At 53.5% G+C, this 19,066-nt stretch overlaps 1 protein-coding gene across 2 annotated transcripts in view; it reads right to left on the reverse strand.

The window, feature by feature from the left end:
- Positions 1-405: 405 nt before the first annotated feature.
- LOC138520742 (triggering receptor expressed on myeloid cells 2-like) overlaps positions 406-19,066 on the reverse strand; it is a 32,710-nt gene continuing 14,049 nt past the window's right edge. Inside the window, exons 4-5 of one of the 2 annotated variants that reach the window (XM_069633025.1) lie at positions 13,840-13,967; positions 406-824 (exon numbers count right to left, since the gene is read on the reverse strand). In XM_069633025.1, coding sequence (XP_069489126.1) covers positions 811-824; positions 13,840-13,967 — 142 coding nt within the window. In that variant the 3' untranslated portion in view covers positions 406-810. The remainder of the gene's footprint in view (positions 825-13,839; positions 13,968-19,066) is intronic. The other variant, XM_069633024.1, reaches the window with a different exon arrangement.

The following is a 19,066-nucleotide window of genomic DNA, read 5'->3' on the forward strand; positions in this document are numbered from 1 at the left end:
ACTCCATCCTCTGCTGAAGCTCTGGACCATACTGCGACACATACGCCATGTACTTTGCAACTGTACTAGCGCCGTGATACCTCCTGGTCTTGGGCGCTGTAAGCAAATGAATAAATAAATAACTAAAAATAAATAAATGATGGCGCAGAGTCCAGCATGGCATCTCTATGGAGGGAGCCAAGTCCAGCATGGCCTATCCAATAAGGGGGCGGAATCCAGTGGCGTCGCTAGGGGGAGCCTGGGGGAGGGCGCGGGCCCCTCCTCTGACATCCTGAGTCTTATCCTGCAAAATGGCAGTGATGTGCAGTACAAATTCGAATTACATAACATAACATCACATCATTGCTGCGATGCACACTCTTCCCTTCCCTGAGCCTGTCTGGACAGGCGCACAATTGCCAGATATTTCCATCACAGGAACTTCTTTATTTTAATTCTCGGTTCAAACATTACATCATGTTTCATTTGTTATTTTGACCCTCACTCTTTGTAAAAGAAGCCTTACGCTCGGCCCTCGCTACCAACAGCCAGCAAGTCATTTGCTGCCTTAACGGTTGCTTTTAGTACTCAGCTGGGCTCATGCACTCTGGGCTTACTTCTGCTTTCTGGTGGAGATCCTTCAGCACAGTCAGAAATCCTCTCAGGGCATGCACCCCTGTTCACATGTTCACTCTAACATCACTCTTCGGGATTCTTATCCATGTGTGGCCATTCGCAAAGCACATGTGAAGAACTGGTGGTATGAAGTCCTGCTGTGGTGCTGAGGCTCCGCTGTTCCCAGTGTCAAACTCTCCCATCCTGGTGCTGAGGTCATAAGAGGTCCCCTGGAGGAAATGGGGCGAGGAGACAAGGACAGGTTAGTGCCAAGGCCAGGGTGTTGACACCTGAGATAAAAGAGAGCAAAGCAACCCCCCTCAGTGTGATGATATAAGAACACAGGGGAAGTCACCCCAGACAGGAGAAGAAAGGGGAAAGGTGATCACCCGAGAAATAGCTTCAGAAGGCAAGGGAGGGCACTCCAGAAATGGCATCAAAGGGGTAGGGAGGTCACTCCAGTAATGAAATCACAGGGATAAGGAGGCCACTCCAAAAATGGCATCAGAGGGCTAGGGAGGTCACTCCAGACATGAGACCATAGGGAAAGATGCTCACTTGAGAAGTAGGGAGATTACTCCAGAAATGGCATCACAGGGCAAGGGAGGTCACTCCAGAACTGACATCACGGGGCAAGGGAGGTCACTCCAGAAATAGCATCATGAGGCAAGGGAGGCCACTCCAGAAATAGCAACACGGGACTAGGGAGGTCACTCCAGAAATAGCATCACATAGCTAGTGAGGTCACTCTAGAAATAGCATCACAGAGCTAGGGAAGTACTCCAGAAATGGGAAAATAGTAGAAGGGAGCTCACTCCAGCTATAAGAACACAGGGCAAGAGAGGTCACTCCAGAAATAGCATCACATGGCTAGCAAGGTCACTCTAGAAATAGCATCATAGAGCTAGGGAGGTACTCCAGAAATGGCATCACAGGGCAAGGGAGGGCACTCCAGAAATGGCATCAGAGGGCTAGGGAGGTCACTCCAGAAATGAAACCATAGGGAAAGATGTTCACTCGAAAAGTAGGGCTGTCACTCCAGAAATGGCATCACAGATCAAGGGAGGTCACTCCAGAAATGACATCACAGGGCTAGGGACATCACTCCAGAAATGGGACCATAGGGAAAGATGCTCACTCGAGAAGTAGGGAGGTCACTCCAGAAAAGACAAACCACAGGGCAAGGGAGGTCACTCCAGAAATAGCATCACATAGCTAGTGAGGTCACTCTAGAAATAGCATCACAGAGCTAGGGAAGTACTCCAGAAATGGGAAAATAGTAGAAGGGAGCTCACTCCAGCTATAAGAACACAGGGCAAGGGAGGTCACTCCAGAAATAGCATCACATGGCTAGCAAGGTCACTCTAGAAATAGCATCATAGAGCTAGGGAGGTACTCCAGAAATGGCATCACAGGGCAAGGGAGGGCACTCCAGAAATGGCATCAGAGGGCTAGGGAGGTACTCCAGAAATGAAACCATAGGGAAAGATGTTCACTCGAAAAGTAGGGCTGTCACTCCAGAAATGGCATCACAGGGAAAGGGAGGTCACTCCAGAAATGACATCACAGGGCTAGGGACGTCACTCCAGAAATGAGACCATAGGGAAAGATGCTCACTCGAGAAGTAGGGAGGTCACTCCAGAAAAGACAAACCACAGGGCAAGGGAGGTCACTCCAGAAATGGCATCACAGGGCAAGGGAGGTCACTGCAGAAATAGTATCATGGGGCAAGGGAGGTCACTCCAGAAATGGGAACATTGGGGAAAGATGCTCAGTCGAGAAGTAGCACCACATGGAAAGGGTGGCTACTCCAGAAATGGCATCAAAGTGCTAGGGAGGTCACAACAGAAATGGCATCAGGGCAAGGGAGGTCACTCCAGATATGGCATCACAGGGCTAGGGAGGTCTCTCCATAAACTGCATCACAGAGCTAGGGAAGTACTCCAGAAATGGGAAAATAGTAGAAGGGAGCTCAATCCAGCTATAAGAATACAGGGCAAGGGAGGTCACTCCAGAAATAGCATCTCATGGCTAGAGAGGTCACTCTGAAAATAGCATCAGAGAGCTAGGGAGGTACTCCAGAAATGGCATCACAGGGCAAGGGAGGTCACTCCAGAAATTAGACCATAGGGAAAGATGCTCACTCGAGAAGTATGGAGGTCACTCCAGAAATGGCATCGCAGGGCAAGGGAGGTCACTCCAGAAATGGCATCACAGGGCAAGGGAGGTCACTGCAGAAATAGCATCATGGGGCAAGGGAGGTCACTCCAGAAATGGCATCACAGGGCAAGGGAGGTCACTGCAGAAATAGCATCATGGGGCAAGGGAGGTCACTCCAGAAATGGCATCACAGGGCAAGGGAGGTCACTGCAGAAATAGCATCATGGGGCAAGGGAGGTCACTCCAGAAATAGCATTACGGGACAAGGGAGGTCACTCTAGAAATAGCATCACAAGGCTAGCAACGTCACTGCAGAAATAGCATCACAGAGCTAGGGGGGTACTCCAGAAATGGCATCACAGGGCAAGGGAGGGTACTCCAGAAATGGCATCAGAGGGCTAGGGAGGCCACTCCAGAAATGAGACCACAGGAAAAGATGCTCACTCGAAAAGTAGGGAGGGCACTCCAGAAATGGCATCACAGGGCAAGGGAGGTCACTCCAGAAATTGTATCACAGGGCTAGATGGGTCAATACAGAAATGGCATCAGAGGGCTAGGGAGGTCACCCCAGAAATGGGAACATAGGGGAAAGATGCTCAGTCGAGAAGTAGCACCACAGGGAAAGGGTGGTTACTCCAGAAATGACATCCCAGAGCTAGGAAGGTCACTACAGACATGGCATAACAGGGCAAGGGAGGTCACTGCAGAAATAGCATCATGGGGCAAGGGAGGTCACTCCAGAAATAGCATCACATAGCTAGGGAGTTCACTACAGAAATAGCATCACATTGCTAGTGAGGTCACTCTACAAATAGCATCACAGAGCTAGGGAAGTACTCCAGAAATGGGAAAATAGTAGAAGGGAGCGCACTCCAGCTATAAGAACACAGGGCAAGGGAGGTCACTCCAGAAATAGCATCACATGGCTAGCAAGGTCACTCTAGAAATAGCATCATAGAGCTAGGGAGGTACTCCAGAAATGGCATCACAGGGCAAGGGAGGGCACTCCAGAAATGGCATCAGAGGGCTAGGGAGGTACTCCAGAAATGAAATCATAGGGAAAGATGTTCACTCGAAAAGTAGGGCTGTCACTCCAGAAATGGCATCACAGGGCAAGGGAGGTCACTCCAGAAATGACATCACAGGGCTAGGGACGTCACTCCAGAAATGAGACCATAGGGAAAGATGCTCAATCGAGAAGTAGGGAGGTCACTCCAGAAAAGACAAACCACAGGGCAAGGGAGGTCACTCCAGAAATGGCATCACAGGGCAAGGGAGGTCACTGCAGAAATAGTATCATGGGGCAAGGGAGGTCACTCCAGAAATGGGAACATAGGGGAAAGATGCTCAGTCGAGAAGTAGCACCACATGGAAAGGGTGGCTACTCCAGAAATGGCATCAAAGTGCTAGGGAGGTCACAACAGAAATGGCATCAGGGCAAGGGAGGTCACTCCAGATATGGCATCACAGGGCTAGGGAGGTCTCTCCATAAACTGCATCACAGAGCTAGGGAAGTACTCCAGAAATGGGAAAATAGTATAAGGGAGCTCAATCCAGCTATAAGAATACAGGGCAAGGGAGGTCACTCCAGAAATAGCATCACATGGCTAGAGAGGTCACTCTAAAAATAGCATCAGAGAGCTAGGGAGGTACTCCAGAAATGGCATCACAGGGCAAGGGAGGTCACTCCAGAAATTAGACCATAGGGAAAGATGCTCACTCGAGAAGTATGGAGGTCACTCCAGAAATGGCATCGCAGGGCAAGGGAGGTCACTCCAGAAATGGCATCACAGGGCAAGGGAGGTCACTGCAGAAATAGCATCATGGGGCAAGGGAGGTCACTCCAGAAATGGCATCACAGGGCAAGGGAGGTCACTGCAGAAATAGCATCATGGGGCAAGGGAGGTCACTCCAGAAATGGCATCACAGGGCAAGGGAGGTCACTGCAGAAATAGCATCATGGGGCAAGGGAGGTCACTCCAGAAATAGCATTACGGGACAAGGGAGGTCACTCTAGAAATAGCATCACAAGGCTAGCAACGTCACTGCAGAAATAGCATCACAGAGCTAGGGGGGTACTCCAGAAATGGCATCACAGGGCAAGGGAGGGTACTCCAGAAATGGCATCAGAGGGCTAGGGAGGCCACTCCAGAAATGAGACCACAGGAAAAGATGCTCACTCGAAAAGTAGGGAGGGCACTCCAGAAATGGCATCACAGGGCAAGGGAGGTCACTCCAGAAATTGTATCACAGGGCTAGATGGGTCAATACAGAAATGGCATCAGAGGGCTAGGGAGGTCACCCCAGAAATGGGAACATAGGGGAAAGATGCTCAGTCGAGAAGTAGCACCACAGGGAAAGGGTGGTTACTCCAGAAATGACATCCCAGAGCTAGGGAGGTCACTACAGACATGGCATAACAGGGCAAGGGAGGTCACTGCAGAAATAGGATCACATAGCTAGGGAGTTCACTACAGAAATAGCATCACATTGCTAGTGAGGTCACTCTAGAAATAGCATCACAGAGCTAGGGAAGTACTCCAGAAATGGGAAAATAGTAGAAGGGAGCGCACTCCAGCTATAAGAACACAGGGCAAGGGAGGGCACTCCAGAAATAGCATTACATGGCTAGCGACGTCACTGCAGAAATAGCATCACAGAGCCAGGGAGATACTCCAGAAATGGCATCACAGGGCAAGGGAGGGCACTCCAGAAATGGCATCACATGGCTAGGGAGGTCACTCCAGAAATTAGACCATAGGGAAAGATGCTCACTCGAAAAGTAGGGAGGTCACTCCAGAAATGGCATCACAGGGCAAGGGAGGTCACTCCAGAAATGGCATCATAGAGCTAGGGAGGTCACTCCAGAAATGGTATCATAGGGCAAGGGAGGTCACTCCAGAAATGTCATCACAGGGCAAGGGAGGTCACTCCAGAAATGGCATCCCAGGGCAAGGTAGGTCACTCTAGAAATAGCAACACAGATCTAGGGAGGTCACTCCAGAAGGGGAAGATAGTAGAAGGGAGCTCACTCCAGCTATAAGAACACAGGGGAAGGGAGGTCACTTCAGAAATTAAAGCATAAAGGAAGTGAGCGCATGGCGGAAGTACAGGAGACTAAGCTCTTAAAAGAGATGAGAAAATAAGAGAAAGAACTCCCTCCAGAGAAGGGAACACAGGGGAAGGGAGCTCACTGAAAAATCAGAAACTTGGGTAAGAGAGCTTTGGCACGCCCTTCAGATGGTGTTCCCCTGGATCCATCTGTTCCTGCCATCAGATCCACTGCAGAGCTCCTAGCTGACCCCTGCCCCCAGCCAGTGAATTGGGGATAATTTGGCTTCATACGTGGTGCCACGTGTGGACTCACAGCACTGACGGATGAAGGTGGGCTGTTTAAAGAGCCCACCTGGGCACAGCCAGGTCTTCAGGCTCATCTGAGGCTGGGCCCCTCTCACTCCAGGGACAGGGGCCTGTAGTCCATATCGCTGCCCTTGGACTGGGGACCCCTCTCACTCCAAGGCCAGGAGCCTGTAGTCCACAGCGCTGTCCCTGGATTGTGGCCCCTCTCACTCCAGGGCCAGGAGCCCGTAGTCCACAGCGCTGTCCCTGGACTGTGGGCCCCTCTCACTCCACGGCCAGGAGCCTGTAGTCCATAGCGCTGTCCTTGGACTGTGGGCCTCTCTCACTCCAGGGCCAGGGGCCTGTAGTCCATAGCACTGCCCTTGTACTGGGGGCCCTCACACTCCAGGGCGAGGAGCCTGTAGTCCATAGCGCTGTCCTTGGACTAAGGGCCCCTCTCACTCCAGGAGCCTGTAGTCCATAGCGTTGTCCTTAGACTGTGCGCCCTTCTCACTCCAGGGCCAGGAGCATGTAGTACATAGCCCTGTCCTTGGACTGTGGGCCCCTCTCACTCCAGGGCCAGAGGCCTGTAGTCCACAGCGCTGTCCTTGGACTGTAGGCCCCTCTCACGCCAGGGCCAGGGGCCTGTAGTCCACAGTGCTGTCCTTGGACTGTGGGCACCTCTCACTTCAGGGCCAATAGTCTGTAGTCCTTGGACTGGGGGCCCCCTCTCACTCCAGGGCCAAGAGCCTGTAGTCCATAGCGCTGTCCTTGGACTGGGGGCCCCTCTCACTCCAGGGCCAGGAGCCTGTAGTCCATAGCGCTGTCCTTGGACTGTGGGCCCCTATCACTCCAGGGCCAGGAGCCTGTAGTCCACAGCGCTGTCCTTGGACTGTGGGCCCCTCTCACTCCGGGGCCAAGAGCCTGTAGTCAATAGCGCTGTCCTTGGACTGTGGGCCCCTCTCACTCCAGGGCCAGGTGCCTGTAGTCCATAGTGCTGTCCTTGGACTGTGGGCTCCTCTCACTTCAGGGCCAGGAGCCTGTAGTCCATCGCACTGTCCTTGGACTGGGGGCCCCTCTCACTCCAGGGACAGGGGCCTGTAGTCCACAGTGCTGTCCTTGGACTGTGGGCCCCTCTCACTCCAGGGCCAAGAGTCTGTAGTCTTTGGACTGGGGGCCCCTCTCAATCCAGGGCCAAGAGCCTGTAGTCCATAGCGCTGTCCTTGGACTGTGGGCTCCTCTCACTTCAGGGCCAGGAGCCTGTAGTCCAAAGCACTGTCCTTGGACTGGGGGCCCCTCTCACTCCAGTGCGGGGAGCATGTAGTCCATAGCGCTGTCCTTGGACTGTGGGCCCCTCCCACTCCAGGGCAGGAGCCTTTAGTTCATAGCGCTGTCCTTGGACTGGGGGCCCCTCTCACTCCAGGGCCAATAGTCTGTAGTCCTTGGACTGGGGGCCCCTCTCACTCCAGGGTCAGGAGCCTGTAGTCCATAGCGCTGTCCTTGGACTGGGGGCCCCTTTCACTCCAGGGTCAGGAACCTGTAGTCCATAGCGCTGTCCTTGGACTGGGGGCCCCTCTCACTCCAGGGCCAGGAGCCTGTAGTGCATAGCGCTGTCCCTGGACTGTGGGCCCCTCTCACTCCAGGGCCAGGAGCCTTTAGTCCACAGCGCTGTCCTTGGACTGGGGGCCCCTCTCACTCCAGGGCCAGGAGCTTGTAGTCCATAGAGCTGTCCTTGGACTGTGGGCCCCTCTCACTCCAGGGCCAGGGGCCTGTAGTCCATAGTGCTGTCCTTGGACTGTGGGCCCCTCTCACTCCAGTCCAGGAGCCTGTAGTCCATAGTGCTGTCTTTGGACTGGGGCCCCTTTCACTCCAGGGCCAATAGTCTGTAGTCCTTGGACTGGGGGCCCCTCTCACTCCACGGCCAGGAGCATGTAGTCCATAGCGCTGTCCTTGGACTGGGGGCCCCTCTCACTCCGGGGCCAGGAGCCTATAGTCCATAGCACTGTCCTTGGACTGTGGGCCCCTCTCACTCCGGGGCCAGGAACCTGTAGTCCACAGCGCTGTCCTTGGACTGTGGGCCCCTCTCACTCCAGGGCCAATAGTCTGTAGTCCTTGGACTGGGGGGCCCTCACACTCCAGGGACAGGGGCCTGTAGTCCACAGCGCTGTCCTTAGACTGTGGGCCCCTCTCACTCCAGGGCTAAGAGTCTGTAGTCCTTGGACTGGGGGCCCCTCTCACTCTAGGGCCAAGAGCCTGTAGTCCATAGTGCTGTCCTTGGACTGTGGGCTCCTCTCACTTCAGGGCCAGGAGCCTGTAGTCCATAGCGCTGTCCTTGGACTGGGGGCCCCTCTCACTCCAGGGCCAGGAGCATGTAGTCCATAGCGCTGTCCTTGGACTGTGGGCCCCTCCCACTCCAGGCCGGAAGCCTTTAGTTCATAGCGCTGTCCTTGGACTGGGGGCCTCTCTCACTCCAGGGCCAATAGTCTGTAGTCCTTGGACTGGGGGCCCCTCTCACTCCAGGGTCAGGAGCCTGTAGTCCATAGCGCTGTCCTTGGACAGGGGGCCCCTTTCACTCCAGGGTCAGGAACCTGTAGTCCATAGCGCTGTCCTTGGACTGGGGGCCCCTCTCACTCAAGGGCCAGGAGCCTGTAGTCCATAGCCCTGTCCCTGGACTGTGGGCCCCTCTCACTCCAGGGCCAGGAGCCTTTAGTCCACAGCGCTGTCCTTGGACTGGGGGCCCCTCTCACTCCAGGGCCAGGAGGTTGTAGTCCATAGCGCTGTCCTTGGACTGTGGGCCCCCCTCACCAGGGCCAGGGGCCTGTAGTCCATAGTGCTGTCCTTGGACTGTGGGCCCCTCTCACTCCAGTCCAGGAGCCTGTAGTCCATAGTGCTGTCTTTGGACTGGGGCCCCTCTCACTCCAGGGCCAATAGTCTGTAGTCCTTGGACTGGGGGCCCCTCTCACTCCAGGGCCAAGAGCCTGTAGTCAATAGCGCTGTCCTTGGACTGTGGGCCCCTCTCACTCCAGGGCCAGGTGCCTGTAGTCCATAGTGCTGTCCTTGGACTGTGAGCCCCTCTCACTCCATGGCCAGGAGCATGTAGTCCATAGCGCTGTCCTTGGACTGGGGGCCCCTCTCACTCCGGGGCCAGGAGTCTGTAGTCCATAGCACTGTCCTTGGACTGTGGGCCCCTCTCACTCCGGGGCCAGGAGCCTGTAGTCCACAGTGCTGTCCTTGGACTGTGGGCCCCTCTCACTCCAGGGCCAATAGTCTGTAGTCCTTGGTCTGGGGGCCCCTCTCACTCCAGGGCCAAGAGCCTGTAGTCAATAGCGCTGTCCTTGGACTGTGGGCCCCTCTCACTCCAGGGCCAGGTGCCTGTAGTCCATAGTGCTGTCCTTGGACTGTGAGCCCCTCTCACTCCAGGGCCAGGAGCCTGTAGTCCATAGCTCTGTCCTTGGACTGGGGGCCCCTCTCACTCCAGGGACAGGGGCCTGTAGTCCACAGCGCTGTCCTTGGACTGTGGGCCCCTCTCACTCCAGGGCCAAGAGTCTGTAGTCCTTGGACTGGGGGCCCCTCTCACTCTAGGGCCAAGAGCCTGTAGTCCATAGCGCTGTCCTTGGACTGTGGGCTCCTCTCACTTCAGGGCCAGGAGCCTGTAGTCCATAGCACTGTCCTTGGACTGGGGGCCCCTCTCACTCCAGGGCCAGGAGCCTGTAGTCCATAGCGCTGTCCTTGGACTGTGGGCCCCTCCCACTCCAGGGCAGGAGCCTTTAGTTCATAGCGCTGTCCTTGGACTGGGGGCCCCTCTCACTCCAGGGCCAATAGTCTGTAGTCCTTGGATTGGGGGCCCCTCTCACTCCAGGGTCAGGAGCCTGTAGTCCATAGCGCTGCCTTGGACTGGGGGCCCCTTTCACTCCAGGGTCAGGAACCTGTAGTGCATAGTGCTGTCCTTGGACTGGGGGCCCTCTCACTCCAGAGCCAGGAGCCTGTAGTCCATAGCGCTGTCCCTGGACTGTGGGCCCCTCTCACTCCAGGGCCAGGAACCTGTAGTGCATAGTGCTGTCCTTGGATTGTGGGCCCCTCTCACTCCAGGGCCAGCAGCCTGTAGTCCACAGCGCTGTCCTTGGACTGGGGGCCCCTCTCACTCCAGGGCCAGGAGCTTGTAGTCCATAGTGCTGTCCTTGGACTGTGGGCCCCTCTCACTCCAGGGCCAGGGGCCTGTAGTCCATAGTGCTGTCCTTGGACTGTGGGCCCCTCTCACTCCAGTCCAGGAGCCTGTAGTCCATAGCCCTGTCTTTGGACTGGGCCCCTCTCACTCCAGGGCCAATAGTCTGTAGTCCTTGGACTGGGGGCCCCTCTCACTCCACGGCCAGGAGAATGTAGTCCATAGCGCTGTCCTTGGACTGGGGGCCCCTCTCACTCCAGGGCCAGGAGCCTGTAGTCCATGGTGCTGTCCCTGGACTGGAGGCCCCTCTCACTCCAGGGCCAGGAGCCTGTAGCCCATAGCGCTGTCCTTGGATTGTGGGCCCCTCTCACTCCAGGGCCAGCAGCCTGTAGTCCATAGTGCTGTCCTTGGACTGGGGGCCCCTCTCACTCCAGGGCCAGGAGCCTTTAGTCCATAGTGCTGTCCTTGGACTGTGGGCCCCTCTCACTCCGGGGCCAGGAGCCTGTAGTCCATAGCACTGTCCTTGGACTGGGGGCCCCTCTCACTCCAGGGCCAGGAGCATGTAGTCCATAGCGCTGTCCTTGGACTGGGGGCACCTCTCACTCCAGGGCCAGGAGCATGTAGTCCATAGTGCTGTCCCTGGACTGTGGGCCCCTCTCACTCCAGGACCAAGCGTCTGTAGTCCTTGGACTGGAGGCCCATCACCGTCCCAGGAGGTGGAGAAGATGACAGACCACCTGCAAGGGTCTCAAGTACCTGGAGGCGAAGGGGCTCAGGCTCCAGTGAGATCCTTCAACAGCTGGCATTTTTGGGCACAGGCCAGAGTTGCTTTCTCCTCTTCGCCGATCCCATCCTGCACTCTCTGCCAGGCGCTTAGACACACCCAGCGACTCACCATCCACTGCTGGCATCCCAACTTGGGAGGCACTATTGACTCCTATGCTGGGACCCTCTGCTCGCTAGAGAGTCCAGAAGTGGTCTTCTTAACCCTCCAGCCTGGAGCTCGCGTGGACCTTTCCTCTTTCTGCCTAAGCATGTCTTGGACCACCTTTTCACTGGTCTCTTCTCCCTCCATGCTTTGATGAAAGGTGTGAAAGATCCCGCTGCCCCAGCCTGGGACTGGGCCCCAGCAGGTGGGTAGCCACCCTAGCCATGTCTTGGGTGACTGCCCTCTAGGTCTGGCTACTTTCAGAGATCTTTCCCTTAGGGCAAGTGAGCCATGGCAGGTGCTAGCCTGCATCAGTGCCCTGGTCTAAGCTCCCAGACTCTCTGGGGGTTGCCCCTTGGGCTCCTTTTTTAAGCCTGTTGGTGGTTTTAGGAGATGGGCAGCCTAGGGACCTCAGTGCCCAGATGCGAGCGTCTTGTGTGCTCTGCCGCAGGCATCAAGCCGCACCTTCTGGGTGATGCTCGGGAGACTGGACCGTGATTGGAGGTGCTTGGTTTTCATGGAAGATGGGACACACTTGAGCAGCCCTGTCTGGTCTCCATATTTAAGGAAGCGCTAAACTCATGTACATATAGCTGATCCTATTCTGAGTATCGACGACCTCAAGATGGAGGCTGTGGGAGGCTCCTCGGGGCATTTCCAGTGGTTAGAGGTATCGCACATGCCTCTACCTCTCCATCTATTGGCTGTCTCTTTTCCATGCTTCTTCATCCCTAACTTGAGTCATTCTCTCTCTCTCTCTCTCTCTCTCTCTCTCTCTGTCTCTCGCTCGACTTTTCCCACGCTCTCTCCTGCCATATTATATGTCCTTACCTCTCAGTCTGGTGTATCGACCTCTCACACTTTCGCTCTGTCTTTTGCCCTTGCCTTTCAGCTTGGTGTATCGCCGTCTCACACTTTCACCCGTGTTTTGCCCTTACCTCTCAGTCTGGTGTATTGACCTCTCACACTTTTGCTGTCTTTTGCCCTTACCTCTCAGTCTGGTGTATCAACCTCTCACACGTTTGCTCTGTCTTTTGCCCTTACCTCTCAGCCTGGTGTATCGACTTCTCACACTTTCACTGTCTTTTGCCCTTAGCTCTCTGTTTAGCGACCTTTGCACCTTCTTTCTTCCCCCTTTTGCTCTCTTTCTGTTCCATGCCCTTAGCACTCCCTGTTCCACATCCTTACATCCTCTGCCTCTTAACCTCTCTCTGTCGTCTGTCTTGGCCCCTTTCTTCATCGTCTGTTCTTTTCCTGACCCCTCACTGCTGTTACATGCCCTTACCTCCTTACATGTTCCTTGCCATGTGTACTTCCCTCTCTCACTATCTCTCTGTTGAGTCTTCTTCCTTACCTGTCGTTAGTCTTTACTTCTTTGTGTGACTCCCACCTCCATGGCCTTACTTCTCTTTCAGGGCTGCCCCTTCCTCTCCCTCCATTGCATGTGTTTGATTCGTTCACGGTCACGCGTCCTTACTTCCCTCTGCCTTGGATCCTTACCCCTCCGTTTGCTCCTCGTATTTACTGCTTTCCCTCTCTCATTTCATGACCTCTGTCTCTGTCCCAAGTCCTCCATTGTTTAACTGCCTTACGATCTCATCACTTGCTCCGTCCCATATCCCTGCATCTCCCTCGTCTTGTCTCTTGTATTGTCTTGCTGCCTCTCTGTCTTTGATTCTCACTCTGCCACATCCCTTACTCCCCTCTGCTGGTGTCCCTACCGTTCTTTCTCTTAACAACTAGACAGGATTGTGAATGTTCAGCCAGTGCCACTTTTTAGATAGAACTGTGAATATTCTCCAGCACGGCTATGCTGCGTATAACCCTGAAGATCAGGGTACGTATACCTCACACCACATCTGTGGACAGAGGCTGCAGGCACGGCCAGGCATGCATGCACCGTAGAATGCAGCTATGGCAATGCTTTCTGGTCTAGCAGCTCCATAGCCGCCCACGCTGAAACCTGGCATACCTCAACACCTCTGCGACTAGCATACAGCGACTACCAACCAAAAGAAATCTGGTATAGCTGGCCACACATCGATTCTCTCAACAATAGCACTCTTATCGCAAACCACCAACAGCGCCCACCCACGTGCCTGACCTCGCTTTGGGCTGCTTAGTCGAGCCTAGCCAGCCACCCAAGTCCTAGTCTGGCCAAATGCACACAGGCATTTCCTAATCTAAACCCTCTAGAATTTTCCAGCACATTGACTGCGGTCACTGAGGGCGTTCCAACTGAAAAAGTGCATTGAGGCCACACGAGTGGGGAAAGAGCGCTTTATAAATAACCAGATACAATACATGTCAGTCCCTGTCTTGTGCCCGTGTTGTGGTTCGGTCTGACTTCCCCTCTGTTACAGTATTCATTAGAATGTGATGAGGGCTCGGGCGTGATAAAGTGTTGTGTGCTGGCCCTGGCAAGGGGTGATGAGTGACTGAGCTGGTGGAGAGTGGCTGGGGATGTTTCCCTCGCATCTTACCTGTGTCCCTGCTTATCCTGAACCCATCTATGTAACTGAGATTGAGTAAAGAGCGTACCGCTCACTGTGTCCTGGAAGGGGGCATCCCCTCTACCACTGCCCCCCTTTCTGTCATATCCCGACCCCCCGCACTGCCCCATGTCCTGGCGTCTCCCTCTCTCGCCTGCCCTTACCTCTCACCCTGTCCGCCATCTTGCACCTTCTCAGCAACGCGTACATCCCAAGAGCCACCAGCACTTTACTCAGGAGGATCCCAGTGATGAGGGTGATGAGCACTCGCCGCGTCATCACCACCAGGGAGCTGAAAAGAGGGAGAAGAGCCGTCTGGTGATTAAGGAGCTCATGTGTGCGGGATCTGGTGCTTCAGAGGGTCAAGAGATTAACAGGTCGTCAAGGCCGTTTATGATGGCAGGGTTCTGGTGATTAAGGGGTGCTGGTAATTAAGGGGGCTTATGATTGCAGGGTTCTGGTGATTAAAGGGGGGCTGGTAATTAAGGGGGCTTATGATTGCAGGGGTCTGGTGTTTAAGGGGAGCCACTGATTAAGGACGTCTGTTGATTAATATGGGTTCTGTGATTGAAGGGTCTTGCTGTATTGCTGTTTATGAATGTGTTCATTTGATTGTAGGAGACTGGTGTTGAAGGAGGATGGGTGATCACGTGGGTGTAATGATTAAGCGGCCCTTATTGTTGCTGTGCTTGAGCTATTAATGGGGTCTTGTGATTCCTGGAGGGGTGAGAAGTAAATGGACCAAGCGATAGTATGAATATGGTGATAGAGGGGGCCATGAGATTCCAGGCGCCTGGTTATTAAATGTGTCTTGTGAATCAGGGGTCCTCATTAGTGTAGGTGATTAAGGACGCCCAGTGAATGCAGTGGGCTTGTCATTAAATGGGCTTGTGAATTTAGTGGCCCAGTGATTAATGTAGTCTGCTGATTAAGAGGCCGCTCCGACTACAGGCACTGGGGCTAACCCTAACCCCAACCCTAACCCTAATCCTTACCCTAACCCGCCTGATTACAGAAGACTGGTACTTACCCTAACCCTAACCCTTCTGACAAGAGGGTACTGGTGCTAAGCCTATCCCTAACCCTAACCCTAACGCTTCTGATTACAGGGGACTGGGGCTAACCCTACCCGTAACCCTAACCCTTTTGATTACAGGGGACTGGGCCTAACCCTAACCCTAACGCTTCTGATTACAGGGGACTGAGGCTAACCCTAACGCTTCTGATTACAGGGCACTGGGGCTAACCCTAACCCTAACGCTTCTGATTACAGGGGACTGGGGCTAACCCTAACCCTAACGCTTCTGATTACAGGGGACTAGGGCTAACCCTAACCCTAACGCTTCTGATTACAGGGGACTGGGGCTAACCCTAACCCTTTTGATTACAGGGGACTGGGGCTAACCCCAACGCTAATGCTTCTGATTACAGGGGACTGGGGCTAACCCTAACCCTAACGCTTCTGATTACAGGGGACTGGGGCTAACCCTAACCCTAACGCTTCTGATTACAGGGGACTGGGGCTAACCCTAAACCTAACGCTTCTGATTACAGGCGACTGGGGCTAAACCTAACCCTAACCCTTTTGATTACAGGGGACTGGGGCTAACCCTAACGCTTCTCATTACAGGGCATTGGGCTAACCCTATTCCTAACGCTTCTGATTACAGGGGACTGGGGCTAACCCTAACCCTAACGCTTCTGATTACAGGGGACTGGGGCTAACCCTAACCCTTTTGATTACAGGGGACTGGGGCTAACCCTAACCCTAACTCTTCTGATTACAGGGGACTGGTGCTAACTCTAACCCTTTTGATTACTGGGTATTGGTGCTAACCCTAGCGCTTACCCTAACTCTTCTGAATGCAGGGGTCTGGTGCTAACCCTAACGCTTACCCTAACTCTTCTGATTACATGGGACTGGTGCTAACCCTAACCCTAACTCTTACCCTAACCCTTCTGATTATTGGGGACTGGGGCTCACCGTAACCCTTACCCTAACCCTTACCCTAACCCATCTGATTACAGGGGATTGGGACTTACCCTAACCCTAACTCTTCTGATTATAGGGAACTGGTGCTAACCCTACCCACTAACCCTAACCCTTACCCTAATCCCTAACCATAACCCTTAACCCCTATCCCTAACCACTACCCCCTGACCCTTACCCTAACTCTTTTGACTACAGAAGAGTGACGCTAACCCTAACCATTGTCCTAACCCTAACCCTAACCCTTACCCTTACTCTAACCCTTCTGATTACTGGGGACTGGGGCTAACCTTAACTCTTCTGATTACAGGGGACTGGGGCTAACGCTTACCCTTCTGAATACAGGGGACTGGGGTGAACCTTAACCCTTACCTTAACCCTTACCCTAACCCTTCTGATTACAGGGGACTGATGCCCACCCCTACTCTAACCCTTACCCTAACCCTACTGATTGCAGATGATGGATGAAAATCCTAACCCTTACCCTAACCCATCTGATTACAGGGGACTGGGGATATCCCTAGCCCTAACTCTTCTGATTATAGGGTACTGGTGCTAAACCTAACTCCTAACCGTAACCCTTAACCCCAAACCCCTAACCCCTACCACTACCCCTTGACCCTAACCCTTCTGATTACAGGTGACTGACCCTAACCCTAACCCTGACCTTTCTGATTACAGGGGATTGGGGCTAACCCTAACCATTCTGATTACAGGGCACTGGGGCTAACCCTAACCCTTACCCTTTTGATTACAGGGGCAGTTTACCCTAACTCTTCTGATTGCAGGGGTCTGGTGCTAACCCTAACGCTTACCCTAACTCTTCTGATTACAAGGGACTGGTGCTAACCCGTACCCTAACCCTTATCCTAACCCATCTGATTACAGGGGACTGGGGCTTACTCTAACCCTAACTCTTCTGATTATAGGGAACTGATGCTAACCCTACCCACTAACCCTAACCTAACCATAACCATGAACCCCTATCCCTAACCACTAGCCCTGACCCTTACCCATTACCCTTCTGACTACAGGAGAGTGATGCCAACCCTAACCCTAACCATTGCCCTAACTCTAACCCTAACCCCAACCCTTACCCTAACCCTTCTGATTACTGGCGACTGGGGCTAACCCTAACCCTTCTGATTACAGGGGACTGGGGCTAACACTTACCATTCTGAATACAGGGGACTGGGGTGAACCTTAACCCTTACCTTAACCCTTACCCTAACCCTTCTGATTACAGGGGACTGATGCCCACCCCTACTCCAACCCTTACCCTAACCCTACTGATTACAGGGGATGGGTGCAAATCATAACCCTTACCCTAACCCATCTGATCACAGGGAACTGGGGATATCCCTAACCCTAACTCTTCTGATTATACGGTACTGGTGCTAAACCTAACCCCTAACCGTAACCCTTAACCCCAAACCCCTAACCCCTACCACTACCCTTTGACCCTAACCCTTCTGATTACAGGAGACTGACCCTAACCCTGACCTTTCTGATTACAGGGGATTGGGGCTATCCCTAACCCTTACGTTACAGGGGATTGAGGGCTTACCCTAACCCTTGTAATTACAGGGGCAGGGGCTTACCCTAACCCCTCTGATTACAGGGGACTGGTGGGTGCTAACCATAACCCTTACCCTAACCCTTCTGATTACTGGGGACTGGGGCTAACCCTAACCCTTCTGATTACACGAGACTGGGGCTAACACTTACCCTTCTGAATACAGGGGACTGTGGTGAACCTTAACCCTTACCTTAACCCTTACCCTAACCCTTCTGATTACAGGGGACTGATGCCCACCCCTACTCTAACCCTTACCCTAACCCTACTGATTGCAGGGGATGGGTGCAAATCCTAACCCTTACCCTAACCCATCTGATTACAGGGGACTGGGGATATCCCTAACCCTGACTCTTCTGATTATAGGGTACTGGTGCTAAACCTAACCCCTAAATGTAACACTTAACCCCAAACCCCTAAGCCCTACCCCTACCCACTAACCCTAACACTTCTGACTATAGGAGACTGACCCTAACCCTGACCCTTCTGATTACAGGGGACTGGGGCTAACCTTAATCCTTCTGATTACAAGGGCTGGGGCTAACCCTTACTCTTTTGATTACAGGGGTTGCTAACCTTAACCCTTCTGATTACAGGGGATTGGGGCTTACCCTTCTGATTACAGGGGTCTGGTGCTAACCCTACCCCTTACCTTTAACCTTCTAATTACAGGGGACTGGTGCTAACCCTAACCCTTCTGATTACAGGGGATTGGGGCTTACCCTAACCCTTGTAATTACAGGGGGCAAGGGCTTACCCTAACCCTTCTGATTACAGGGGACTGGTGCTAACCTTAACCCTTACTTTAACCCTTACCCTAACCCTTCCGATTATAGGGGACATTTGCTAACCGCTACCCTAACCCTTCTAATTACAGGGGACTGGGGTTTACCCTGACCCCTACCCTAACCCTTGTGATTACAGGGGACTGGGGCTGACCACAACCATTACCCTAACCCTTCTGATTACAGGGGACTGGAGCTATCCCTAACCCTAACCCTAACTCTTACCCTTTCCCTTTCCCTTTCCCTTTCCCTTACCCTAACTCTTCTGATTACAAGGGATTGGTGCTAACCCTAACCCTTCTGATTACAGGGGACTGACGCTAACCCTAACCCCTAACCCCAAGCGCTAACTCCTAACCCCAAACCTCTAACCCTACCTGTTACAGCGATTTTTCCAAGTGTCACCTGGTGAAGGCAAGCAGTAGCACCACGCTGGACCTGACTCGGTGGGCTTCTGGTGATTGACAGGCAACACGTGCAAAATGTCCATTGCTCAAACAAGGTAGTGAAAGGCGGCCGAGGGGGAGTGGTAAGAGGGTAATGGTCAGTCATGGAAGGCAGCAGATAACCTTTGGAGGCAAAGGGGCATCAGGGTTGGGGGGGCAGGGAGGGAGAAACGGGAGGGGGCATGGCAGGCGTTCTTGGGATGTCACCCAGATACACAAGGTCTGTATCCTTCTTCTGACATGCCACATGCCACCACAGGCCATTTAAGCATATACTCTCTGGGTGATAAGTGCCTTTACTGTCCCTTATCATATTGCATGTACTGTTTGTACGGATTTTACAGCACTGATGAATGTATGAAAGGGTAATTTCTTACAGACACTCCTTTAGCCACTCCCCAAAGTGTTTTTAGCACTCGTTGAGCCCCCTTCGATCGCTCATCGCGCTCACAATGCATACCTACTCTCTCTGAAACATTAACATCAGCACCCTTTGACCCCCAGCTCTCCCTTCTCCCTCAGTGACCCAAAACTCACACTCTCTCACCCAGTGCACAAAAATAATGTCCCATACACCAGCCTCTGCCGCCCATG

This window comes from Ambystoma mexicanum, chromosome 13 (genome assembly GCF_040938575.1).
Source record: "Ambystoma mexicanum isolate Mex_15411 chromosome 13, UKY_AmexF1_1, whole genome shotgun sequence".
Taxonomy (NCBI): Eukaryota; Metazoa; Chordata; class Amphibia; order Caudata; family Ambystomatidae; genus Ambystoma; species Ambystoma mexicanum.